At 36.6% G+C, this 12,150-nt stretch overlaps 1 protein-coding gene across 1 annotated transcript in view; it reads right to left on the reverse strand.

Annotated features, from left to right (window-relative positions):
• WDPCP (WD repeat containing planar cell polarity effector) overlaps positions 1 to 12,002 on the reverse strand; it is a 381,742-nt gene extending 369,740 nt beyond the window's left edge. The window contains exon 1 of the mRNA XM_049650302.1: positions 11,925 to 12,002. Within this exon, the coding sequence (XP_049506259.1) occupies positions 11,925 to 12,002 (78 nt within the window). The remainder of the gene's footprint in view (positions 1 to 11,924) is intronic.
• Between the last annotated feature and the right edge of the window lie 148 nt (positions 12,003 to 12,150).

Below are 12,150 nucleotides of genomic sequence, written 5' to 3' on the forward strand. Positions count from 1 at the left end.
CTACTACATAGATATATATAGATCAATGGAATAGAATAGAAAGTCCAGAAATAAACTCTTACATATATGGTCAAATGACTTTTGACAAGGGTGCTAAGACCACTCAGTAAGGAGTCTTTTCAACAAACCTGGATATGCACAGGCAAAAAAATAAAGCTGGACCCTTACCTAACATCATATACAAATATTAACTGAAAATGGATCAAGGACCTAAGTGTAAGACCTAAGACAGTAAAATTCTTAAAATCATACATAGGACAAAAGCTTTATGACATTAGATTTGGTGATGATTTCTTGGATAGGATGCCAAAGGCCCAAGTAACAAAAGAAAAAAATAGACAAACTGGACTACATGAAAATTTTAAAATCTTGGACATCAAAAACCACTATCCTTAATGAAACAATTACTCAAAAAGTCACGCATTGAGGGTGCCTGGCGGCTCAGTTGGTTAAATGTCCAATTCTTGATTTCAGCCAGGTCACGAATTCATGGTCCATGGGACTGAGTCCCACGTCAGGCTCCAGACTTACAGCACAGAGCCTGCTTGGGATTCTCTCTCTCCCTCTCTGTCTGCCCCTCCCCCACTCATGCTCTCTCGCAATCTCCCTCGCTCTTTCTCAAAATAAATAAATATTTACATTAAAAAGTCACACATTGACCCATTCAATGTACAAGAAAAGCACATAGATTTTTAATGTAATCAAATAGGAAATATTCAATGATAATTGTTTCGGGTTCCATTTTGCAAATAACCTTTGAGAAATTACCATGTGTGTGGTTTTAACATAGTATTAATGATGAATATCCACAATTATCTGAAAAAGTTTATTAAAAAAATACTAAAAAAAAAAAAAAGAGAGCCTATCCATAGAGTAAATGTCAACCCACACAATGTGAGAAAATATTTGCAAATCCTATGTCTGGTAAGAGATTACTATCCAGAATCTATAAATTCTAAAACTCAACAAAAACAAAAACAAACAGGCACCTGGTTAGCTATATCAGTAGAGCATATGACTCTGGATCTTGGGGTTGTGAGTTCAAGCCCCACAATGCGTATAAAGATTACTTTAAAAAATTAAATTTTAAAAACAAAATCCAATTTAAAAATGGGCAAAAACTTTAGTAGACATTTCTCCAAAGAAGATATACGGTCCATAAACACATGTAAAGATGCTCAAATCACTAATCATTAGGGAAATGCAAATCAAAACCACAATAAGGTATAATCTCATACCCATTAGGATGGCTACTATCAAAAAAAAAAAAAAAACAAAACAGAAAATATATTTTGGGAAGGATGTGGAGAAATCAGAACCCTCATGCAATGCTGGTAGGAATGTAAAATGGAACAGCTGTTAACGGAAAGCAATACGATGGTTTCTTGAAAAATTACAAACAGAGTTACCATATGATCCAGCAATTCCATTTGAGTATTTATCTAAAAGTACTGAAAGCAGAATCTCAAAAAGGTATTTGTATACCCATGTTTATAGCAACATTATTAACTATAGCTAAAACGTGGAAGCAAACCAAGGGTCCATCAACTGATGAATGGATAAGCACAAGGTGACATACACATACAGTGGTATATTAGCTAGCCTTTAAAAAGAAGAAAATTCTGCAATATGTTACAACATGGATGAACCTTGAGGACAATATACTAAGTGAAAAAAAACAGTAACAAAAGACAATTACAGTAAAAACTTGGATTGTAACTTGTCCTGCAAGTGTTCCGCAAGAACAGCAAACATTTCTGATAAATTTTAACTTGAAAACGAGTAATGTCTTGCAATATGGGTAATATATGATGCTGAATGTCACACGATCAACTGAGCCAATGGTTCTTCTTGCTCTCTTGCTGAGGGATTGTGGATGGTCATCTCCCATGCTCACTCTCAGTCCACAGCGTTTGGCAAAAATCAGTGGTTTTTCAGAACATTGGAAGGTGCCCACACCAGCACTAGTATATTTTTTATCACTTCAGAGCACCTTTGGCCAGTCCTTTGCTTTTCCATACAAGAGTAACCTTAGGAATGTTTTGCTTCATTCTAGGTCAGGCTGCCTGCAGATATAGACCATTTCCTCTGCTACTTTATTGCCAGTTACATTAAATACAGTATATGACAAGAGTTTATTAATACCGTACTGTAGTCAACATCCATGCAAGCATATATAATGCCCCCCATGCAGAAAAAGATTCCATTGATCCAGTAGGTAGCAATGATTCTGTATCTGATAGTGAAAGTCATCCTACACGATAACCTCCCTCTCTCCTGTCTCCTGCACACTAGCCATTAAGGTTTTCAAAGGTAAGTGCAGGTTAATTTATTTTTCTCTATATTTTGTATTTCCTTTATTATTTTGTATTATATTACAGTATTGTAATCATTTTTATATAAATATTTTTGGATTGTATAACAAATCATTTGAGTTTCCATTATTTCTTATGGGGAAATTTGCTTTGTTATACAAGTGCTTTGATTACAAACATGTTTCCAGAACAAAGTTTCCAGAACAAAGTTTCCTATTGTTTAATAGGTATAGAGTTTCAGCTTTACAAGATGAAAGTGTAGGGCACTTGGGTAGCTCAGTTGGCTGAGCATCTGACTCGATTTCAGCTCAGGTCATGATCCCAGGGTCATGGAATCAAGCCCCACATCGGGCTCCATGCTGAGCATGAAACCTGCTGAAGATTCTCTCTCTCTCCCTCTCTCTCACTCTTTCTCTCTCTCTCCCTCTGCCCCTCTTCCCCTCTTGTGCATGCTCTCTCAGAAATAAAAATTAAAAAACTAAAAACACATGAAAAATGTTATGGGGATGGATAATGATGGTTGCTAAAAATTATGAAGATATGTAATATCACTGAACTGTATACTTAAAAATAGCTAAGATGGTAAATCTTATACATATTTTACCATAGTAAAAAAAAAAAAAACCTTTATAATAATTTAATCCCTGATTTATTTTACAAGTCTTAATCTTGCTTTTTAAGAGATCCTGTTTTTAATCACACTATAATCTACCATGGCTCTTTATCAATTGCATGGATGCTATGCAAAACACATATTTCTAAATGTGCGGATACTTAAGACAGCAAAGGCACCTTAAGATTTCTCTCTAAAAATTACTTTGCTGGTTTCAATGAAACACAATCAGATTATAATAAAATTGTTACATAAAGAGCTTTAATTATTGTTCATTAAAGAAAACATCAAAATGAATGATTTTTAACCGGAATCATACCAATTTTATATATGCTATAAGTAAAATTAATGAGGTTAATTTCTTACTGTGTAAGTGTAAAATCTTGTAAGCTCCAAAATACCTAGAGTATCAAGAGCCAACATTCAATTTTAGGGATTTGAAACTTAATACTCCTTCAATAGCTCTGTTGGATGTTGTTAGAATGGTATTTTAAATATTTTCTGTAATTTTAATTAAACATTACCTAAATAATGCTGAACTGGAAAAAAATGTTAAAAACATCTCCAAATCCAGCATAATAGATTAATGCTCTATTGTTTGTTGCCTTAACAAAAGCGAATGATTCAGAAACCACCTGGAGATTCAAACTCACAATGAATTGCAATGACATTTGTACTACTTGACATTAATTATTACCAGAGTTGATTCTCTAAGAAGGCAGAGAAGACAACCTTATTATTAGTATAATTGGAAATATGCTAATATGCCCACCAGAACAAAAATCCTCTCTTGTAACATACTGCATTACCTGTGAAAGGTAACTTATGAACTAATCAGTGCTAATGTGTTCTTTAATCTAACAAGGAACTATAAAGAGAACAAGGCCATGAACCACCAGTCAGTTGACTGTGATTGCATGTATCTGAACTGGAAGAGGGAAGGGGGGCACACATGTCTGTGGCCTCCTTGGAGTATGAAGATGTCCTACTCTGCTATAGGACTGCATGAGATTTCTGGTTATAAAAACTATCCCTTCGAAAATTCACTCTAAATCAAGAATAGAAATCATGAGATTAGGCAAAGTTTGACTGTGAAATGATTGGTTGAGGTATAAAAAGTCTATCAAAATTTATGTATTTACTTCTAACTTGTATATATGATTCTTAAGTTCTCTGCAGCTCAAAAGCTTTGAGTTTGATAACCATATGCCGAAGGAATACGACACCATTTATCATATTCCTCAATTCATAAATAATTTATATTTTTAGATCTACTTTATATCACTTTATTATAAACTAAACAATTAGGAACAGCATTATCATCACTTTAATCAGTTATTTTAAACCATATTTCATCCCTGCATCATCTTAACTTTGACTTTATTGGTTTAATAATCTCTTCCAAAGGCATGCCACAATTTATTTCTCAGTGGTTTTTATAGTATTTTTCAAAATTGGTATTAATGGGCATTAATTTAATTCAAAATGAAGTCATACTTTTATTAAAAGTCAATCTTATTTGACTGGGTTTCAACAATTAGATTATACGGCAATATTTTATCCAAAACTGAAAATTCAATGAGCAAATAAACCACCTCAAGTCTTTGACAAAAACATATTTAAGGAATATGGTAAGATGAAAGCATTTAATTACAAATATTGTTTGGGGAAGGTGTTAATAAAATTCTATTTCAATTTTTCCTAACACTTTCAGAGCATATTGAATTAATCAAGGTAACTCTAAATCAAAGAGGGACTGTATAACATTAGGCAAATTTTAGTAAAGCTCTGAATAAGTAATATTTTTGAAAGTCAGGTAGTTTTCAATTTTCTGTTTTCAGACAAATTGAAGAAATGGCCCAAATGAGATCACTGAAAACAATTTCTGATTACAGGCCTCTACGTGACTTTGTTTTGCAAATGACATAGAAGGAGTTCTAAGAATTCTCATCTTCTTATTTATGTGAGTAAGGTTTCTAAGCACTTACAACTATAACTCTGGAAAACGGTAATAAATTTGAAACTGAATCCAATCTCATTCTAAACACAAGTAATAATCATCCACATATATATAAACTAATCAGGGGAGAAAAAGTCCCATCCATTGAGATACACCCCATTAAATTTATACTTTTAATTTTTAATAAGTATCTAAATTTGCAACATTTGTTTTGATACACTGTATGCAATTAAGAACTGTGATGACAAGTTTATTATACCAACAGCCATAAGTGATAAATTTTAAAAAAATTTAGATTCAATTTATATTCATATTTTTGTCATAAAAAACTATGATAACATGCTCATAAAAGACCTTTTTAGCATTAGACTACATTAAAGTAAGATAAAATTGGAAGTTTGAGATTAGCAATGTATAGAAACCTCAACTTTTGACCGTCAAAGAAGACATATTTACCTATTTTTTTAAAAGGACAATGGTAGGAAGATATTTACATTCCACTGCATTTTTTTTAAGTTTATTTATTTTGAGAGTGAGAGTGAGAGTGAGAGTGAGAGAGAGAGAGAGAGAGCAAGGGAGGGGTAGAGAGAAAGGGAGAGAGAGAGAATCCCAGGCAAGAGGCTTGATCTCACAAAGCATGAGATCATGACCTGAGCCGAAATCAAAAGGCAGACACTCAACCCACTGAGCCACTCAGGTACCCACCCGCTGCATGTTTTTTAAAGAATGATCTAACAGTTGTTTTTTTTTTTTAATTCAATATTCATAATACATTGGAAATTACAATTTTTATAATTGTATAAACATCACACATTTTAGATGTTAATTTTTAAATGTATGAGGGGATATGTAGTTTGCTTTCTTAATGTAAGAAGATCTTTTCTAGATATGGCTAGAAGAATCTGAACAAATCACAACTTTTGAAATTGAGTTTCTTAAACTGAGGATAATACTCTACTTCAGGATGATACATATGTAATATACATATTCACTATCTGATTTTTGTAAAATGTAAAACAGTATGATTAAATTTATGGGGGCCTATAAAAAAATAACACCTCCCTTAATTTTGAGTCCTTTTTATATGAACTGGACAGACCAACTAAGACATAACATGAAAAATCTCAGCTGCAAGTCATGAAAACTTGATTCATTTCTAGGGGCTATAAATTAAATTGAACTATAACTAAATTCCTATGTACCACGATTCTTTAAAATTAAACTTCGCCAAATATAAGAGGGTATTACAAAACCAGACTTGGGAATTAAGGCACTGAAATGTAAAAAGGAAACAGAGGTCTTAGATTTAGAAACAAGGCTATGGACAGCCAGCCTTACCCAGTCAATCCCATCTTTTGGGGACAGTTTACAACTTCCTATCTTAAAATAAGCGTCATGTAACATAAACCAGTAAGAATAATATATGCCCATTTTCTGGGCCTCCATCTACAGATCTCAGTAGTTTCATTTAGATGGAGCCAACTATATTCCACAGGCAAACCAAGCATACTAGACAATAAATACATCATACTGAAATAAAAAAATAATTTTGCTACATGTATATTTTATAATTGAAACTGTTCTTAATTCTGCCTATAGGTTAAGCCTGATAATTTAGCTAAATGAGTTGGTATACAAGTGAATAAGCTTTTTACCAAAAATTGGTAATATATAAATTTTTATTAAAGTGTCAAATAACATCTGCGAAATTTCAGATATGCTCAGTACTCTACAACAACTTCTAATCATTCTCCAATATAATTTGCATTTACAAAATTTCTGCTTGGCTAGAAAAGTTTGAAACTGATTGGGTTCATTAAGCCAAGATTGTTAGTCTTCAAGATTCCACAATAGCAATTTTGAAGACATTTCTCTTATACCGATTTTGAGGAAGACATCATGTTGTCCTCTATGAGGCATACATTGATGTATAAGAGTCTCTGAACTCAGAGAAAGCATCAGTCTAATACAGAAAAGTTGAGAGCATTGCACAGTGACTACCACCTAAATTCTAAAATTAACATTTTACTATATAGTATTTCCTGTAACTATATTTGCTTTATCTATATTATAACTTTGTATGGACATAACTATTCATCCCCCTATATATCCATCAATCCATCTTATATTTTTTTAAATTTTTTAAAAGATTTTATTTTCAAGTAATCTTTATGCCCAATGTGGGGCTTGAACTCACAACCCTGAGATCAAGAGTCACATGCTCCACAGGCTGAGCCAGCCAGGCATCCCTGATGCATTTCAAAGAAAGCTGCAGACATAAGTATGTTTCATCCCTAAATATTTCAGCGTAACTATCATTAGCTAGAGCTTAATAATTTTTACAGTGTTTAAGAGAAAATTTACAAATATGAAATGCACAAATCTTAAATGTTTCACTTGCAGATTTTTGCAAATGTCTACGCCTCTCTAATCCACACCCTCATCAAGATATAGCAAATTACTGTCACCTAAAAAGTTCCTTCTTGCCCATTTGCAGTCAATCTCCACCCCAACTCCCACTTAGAGGGAACCACTGTTGGTGAATTTTTTCCCCACCATTGATTAGTTTTGCAGATAATTTTTAAATTCAAAATTTAAAACAAAGAGTGATCAGACTGAGGAATCAAAAAAGACTTCACATGAAGAGATGTATAGAAACATGATAAAGTAAATATAAAAAAAACACTTAACAATTGTAGAAATTAGGTGTGGGTATAGGGGTGCGTCAGTTAGCAATTTACCACCTCTCAGCTCCAAAGGACATGTTTTAGCAACAGCAAGAAGATTGGCTAAAGCACAAGACATAAGGGGCACCCAGCTGGCTCAGTCGGTTAAGCATATGACTTTAGTTCAGGTCATGATCTCACAGTCTGTCAGTTCGAGCCCCAAGTCAGGCTCTGTGCTGACAGCTTAGAGCCTGGAGTCTGCTTCAGATCCTGTGTCTCACTCTTTCTGCCCCACCCCCGCTCACATTCTGGCTCTCTCTCTCTCTCTCTCTCTCAAAAATAAACATTAAAAAAAAAACTTTTAAAAAAAGACATAAAATGCACATTAATACGTTATTTTTTCCTCCCATTTAACCTTCACTTCAATATGTTAATTCTTCACATTCAATTGTTTTCTTTTTGGCCTACTCTCCTGTCCCTGCTCTGCCCATACTTCGACATACTGTCCAAGGCCTAGCTCTTCCCACTCTTTCCTATCTCTTATGAGTCATAAACTGATCCATTGCAGTCTTTTTGTATGTCTTAATTTCTTCAAACATAGGCATAAGTATATGTCTTTGGACATATTTATGACAAAATGTAGCTATGTCTGTGCTTACATTTTTTTTTTTTACATGTAAAGCTATTAGCAGTAACATAAGACACGATTTCATAATCTCTAGTTAGTAGGGGATAAGAAAAAGCATTATTTGGGGCACCTGGGTGGCTCAGTCAGTTAAGCATCCAACTTTATTTAGCTCAAGTCATAATCTCATGGTTCATGAGTTCAAGCCCCGCATCAGGCTCTGCACTGACAGTGTGGAGCCTGCCTGGGACTCTCTCTCTCTCTCTCTCTCTCTCTCTCCCTCTCCTTCTGCCCCTCCCCAATTACACACGCTCTATCAAAATATATACATAAACTTCAAAAAGAAAAGGCATTAGTTGATTTTTTTTAATAAAAAACTTTCTTTTTATAACTACAAAATATACCTATATACTCAAGAGTGAGTATATGTGTATGTGTGTCAGCACATAATCTCTGGGAAGGGATTGGTAATATTCTTTGTTAAACTGGGTGATGAGTACAGTTGAACAAATAAAATGAATTCCCAATATTTTCTCCACCTACCCATACATTTAAAGCACCCTCAAGCCACTGTCCAGTGATGTCTCTCTTCTTTCTCCTTCCTTAGAAATTTCACAACTATTGTAAAATTTGATTTATGAAAAGCATGTTTGTTTAACCCAATCTGAAAATATAAAAAATTATAAAACCAGCTGGACATGTAATAGGAAAAACTCATAAAAGACGTAAGTCATAGAAAACAAATATATCCAAACAAAACATATGACAATTCATTAAAAGCACGTATGAACATGCACTTGTTGTACACATTAAAGTATAAAGATATCCCAACTGGGCTCCTTTCTCTCCTAACCCCCATTATTGGTGGGGTCTGAACCTGCCAATCTATTTCACACTTCCATATGTGGTAGGTACTCTTCCATCTACTCAGAATGTGGCAGGAACACAGGCATTCTAAAATAGTAAAGAGCAGCAGGCAGATGTTGTTTGCTGTCATCAAGACAATGGCACTGCTTTCTCAACCCCTTCTGTGGGCTTGCTAAGTCTGGTTCAAGCTCCAGGACAATGCAGTGTTTGGAAACATTCTTTCAAACAGACACACACCAAGACTGTTAAAGTTCTTCCAAAATAGAAAGGCGATGGTTAAGACCAGAATTGGGTTTCTTGCCTCTGACAGTACACTTCCTGTGTAGTCAGTAGCACAGACAGCTATGCACTCCATTCTACACTCAGGGGCAAAAGAAACACCCCACAAAGATATGTTGCAGCTGTTCCTGTTCTGGGTGATGCCTTGCTTCCACTAACTTCCAACAGCTGTGCAAAAGAACTTCCTGTGATAATGAAAATGTTCACTATTCTGTCCCAAGTGGCTTTTGGACACTTGAAATCTAACTAGTGTGACTAAGGAACTGGACTTTTAATTTTGTATCTAATTTTAACTAATTTAAATTTAATAGCTGCGTGATTCACAGCTATAGTCTTGGGTAACACATTTCTGGAGCCTCGGTTAAAAAAAAAAAAATCAGGAACTTAAAGCAGCTGTCTTACCACCAAACCAAAACCCTACCTATAAAACAGTAAATGTGGTTCTACCTCTTATCTTAGCTGCCTGGCAAAAACATCCATTTGCCTTCATTCAGGCAGCACCTCCTTTGTGAAGTCCTGGCACCCCATAGTTGCTAACTCTTTATTACTAACTAGGCCACACCACGTTGTCATTTACATAATTGTATTCCCTGCTATTATGGGGGCTCCAAAAAGGCAGCAATTGTATCATATTAATCTCTTAATTCTCAGAGCTTAATAGGGTGCCACATCCTAAAACCCTTGCCCTACATTTTCCTGGCCAATTTTTTTTTTTTTTAAGTTTGTTTATTTTGAGTGAGCACAAGGGGGGAAGGGGGCAGAGACAGAGGGAGAGAGAGAATCCTAAGCAAGCTCTACACCATCAGTGCAGAGCCTGATGTGGGGCCCGAACCCACAAATCATGAGATCATGACCTGAGCAGAAGTTGGACACTTCACCGACTGAGCCACCCAAGCGCCCCACACCAGTTTTCATCTAACCAATCCCAGCTCTTTACTACTCTACCATTTGAAATCTCATAATCCACTTCACAACCAACATCTTAGAACTAGAGAAATCCAAGGTCATTTTATCTATATCAAAGGGCTTGGTGTTTTACCTCCATATACAATTGCTCAGTAGAAAACACTGTAAAATAGTGAAAATGATGCATATTAGGAAATCAAGTGGAAATAACGAGTAAGCAGTTCAACATAGAATCTGGAATTCAGGACAAAACACCAATTTGGGAATTTTTTGACACAGAAGTAACTACGCATTTGACATTTGTAACCATGCAACTCAGGGCGTAGATCACTTAGGGATTAACTGTAGATAGAAGAGCAAAGGCACTGCAATGTTAAGAAGTCAAAGGCAAAAAAGAACATGCAAAGAAACCTGAGAAGAGACAACCAGTGACATAAGAGGAAAACCAGGAAAGTAGGTTACATGAATAACAAGTGAATAAAGTGATTCAAAGAAGAGAGAACCATTCAGTTATAAGTAATACTGATAAAGCAAACTGGAAAGTAAAATGCTATAGTTCTTTCCTACAATAGCAAACCCTCCAAAATGAAGAGAGTGAAACTGAAAGATTGGCATTCAATCACCAGTGATAGAGAAAAACTAGAAGTTAGAGCAATGTTATCTAATATAGATACTGCATTCATTTTCTTTACATATACGTCATTCCAGAGCACCACATCTTCCTTTCCCTAGCCACATCAAACAAGGTTTCAGGGAGCACAACAATTCTCTTGGGCAGCATTAATTTTAAATCAAAACATCCCAGTTGTACACCAGCTGAGACACTGCCTGAAACAACTAGTGTCTCCCGTTCAAGTACTACATGTCCCTTAGAAATTCAGGTTTGGCGTAATTCAAAGGTCAAGATGGCTTATACAGAGGCCAGTTTTCAAAAAAGAATAGGCAAAAGTCGACATTCACAAGGACTTAGAGAAAAAGATCCGTGAAACTGTGAACTCCAGGAGAGGAAGGGCTCACTTCCCACAAGACAAGCACTATTTTTTATTTAACTTTAAAAGAGCCGTATCATACACAGGGGAGGGGGCGCGAACTTCAGGACACTACGCCCTCCAGAACGCTGCTGCTCTAACACTCAGCGCTGAGGCACCGGCGAGCTCGCGGGCACTGCCCAGTAGGTAAGCGCCCGGGTAGATAAAAGCAAAGCAGGCCGGCGCCTACCCGGCATTCTGGACCCTCAGGTTAACAGAAAACCCCTAGCCCTCGGGCCCTGGCTCACCAGCCTCTTGAGTAGGGCAGACGTGCGGCCCCTGGCCACCTCAAAGGAGCATCCCCACAAACTGCTCACCTCGTCACCCGACACTACCACTGAGGAGCGTCCCCTGGCAAGTAAGGAAGGAAGCCGTGCTGGCCACGGCACGCTAGCTCTGTCTCCAGCGTTTCGGAGCTGCGGCAGCCACAATCCCCCCCAAGTACTCCCCAGCGGCCCGTGCGTGAGCGCGCTCTCCCGCCTGTCGCTTAGCAACCTGCGAAGCCTTCCAGTCTTCGCGACACGTCAATTCCGCCCGCCCCTCCAGGGTGCAAATAGTTTTTAAAAAGATTTTGTTTCCGGGTCAATCCCATTTACGCAGCGGAAGGTCTCTTTGCTTCACACATTTACCCTTGGGAATAAGATAAGTCTCAGATGCGTACGTACGGGGGATGTTGCTAACAGATCTGTATCTCCTCCCTCAAGTTCCACATGCCTCCCCTCCCACCAATTGCTGGGCGCCATCAGGCAGGTCCTTTCCCTTAAGCACAAATCTTCTGCTCATCGCTGTCTTCCAATCACAGCTGCCGGCCCTCAGGGACTACTTTGCAATCCGCGAAGAGCGCAGGGAGAAGGGAGTGAGTGGGCCCTCTGACCTCGGGAAGTGTAGTTC

The sequence above is a fragment of the Panthera uncia genome (assembly GCF_023721935.1).
Source record: "Panthera uncia isolate 11264 chromosome A3 unlocalized genomic scaffold, Puncia_PCG_1.0 HiC_scaffold_11, whole genome shotgun sequence".
Classification (NCBI taxonomy): domain Eukaryota; kingdom Metazoa; phylum Chordata; class Mammalia; order Carnivora; family Felidae; genus Panthera; species Panthera uncia.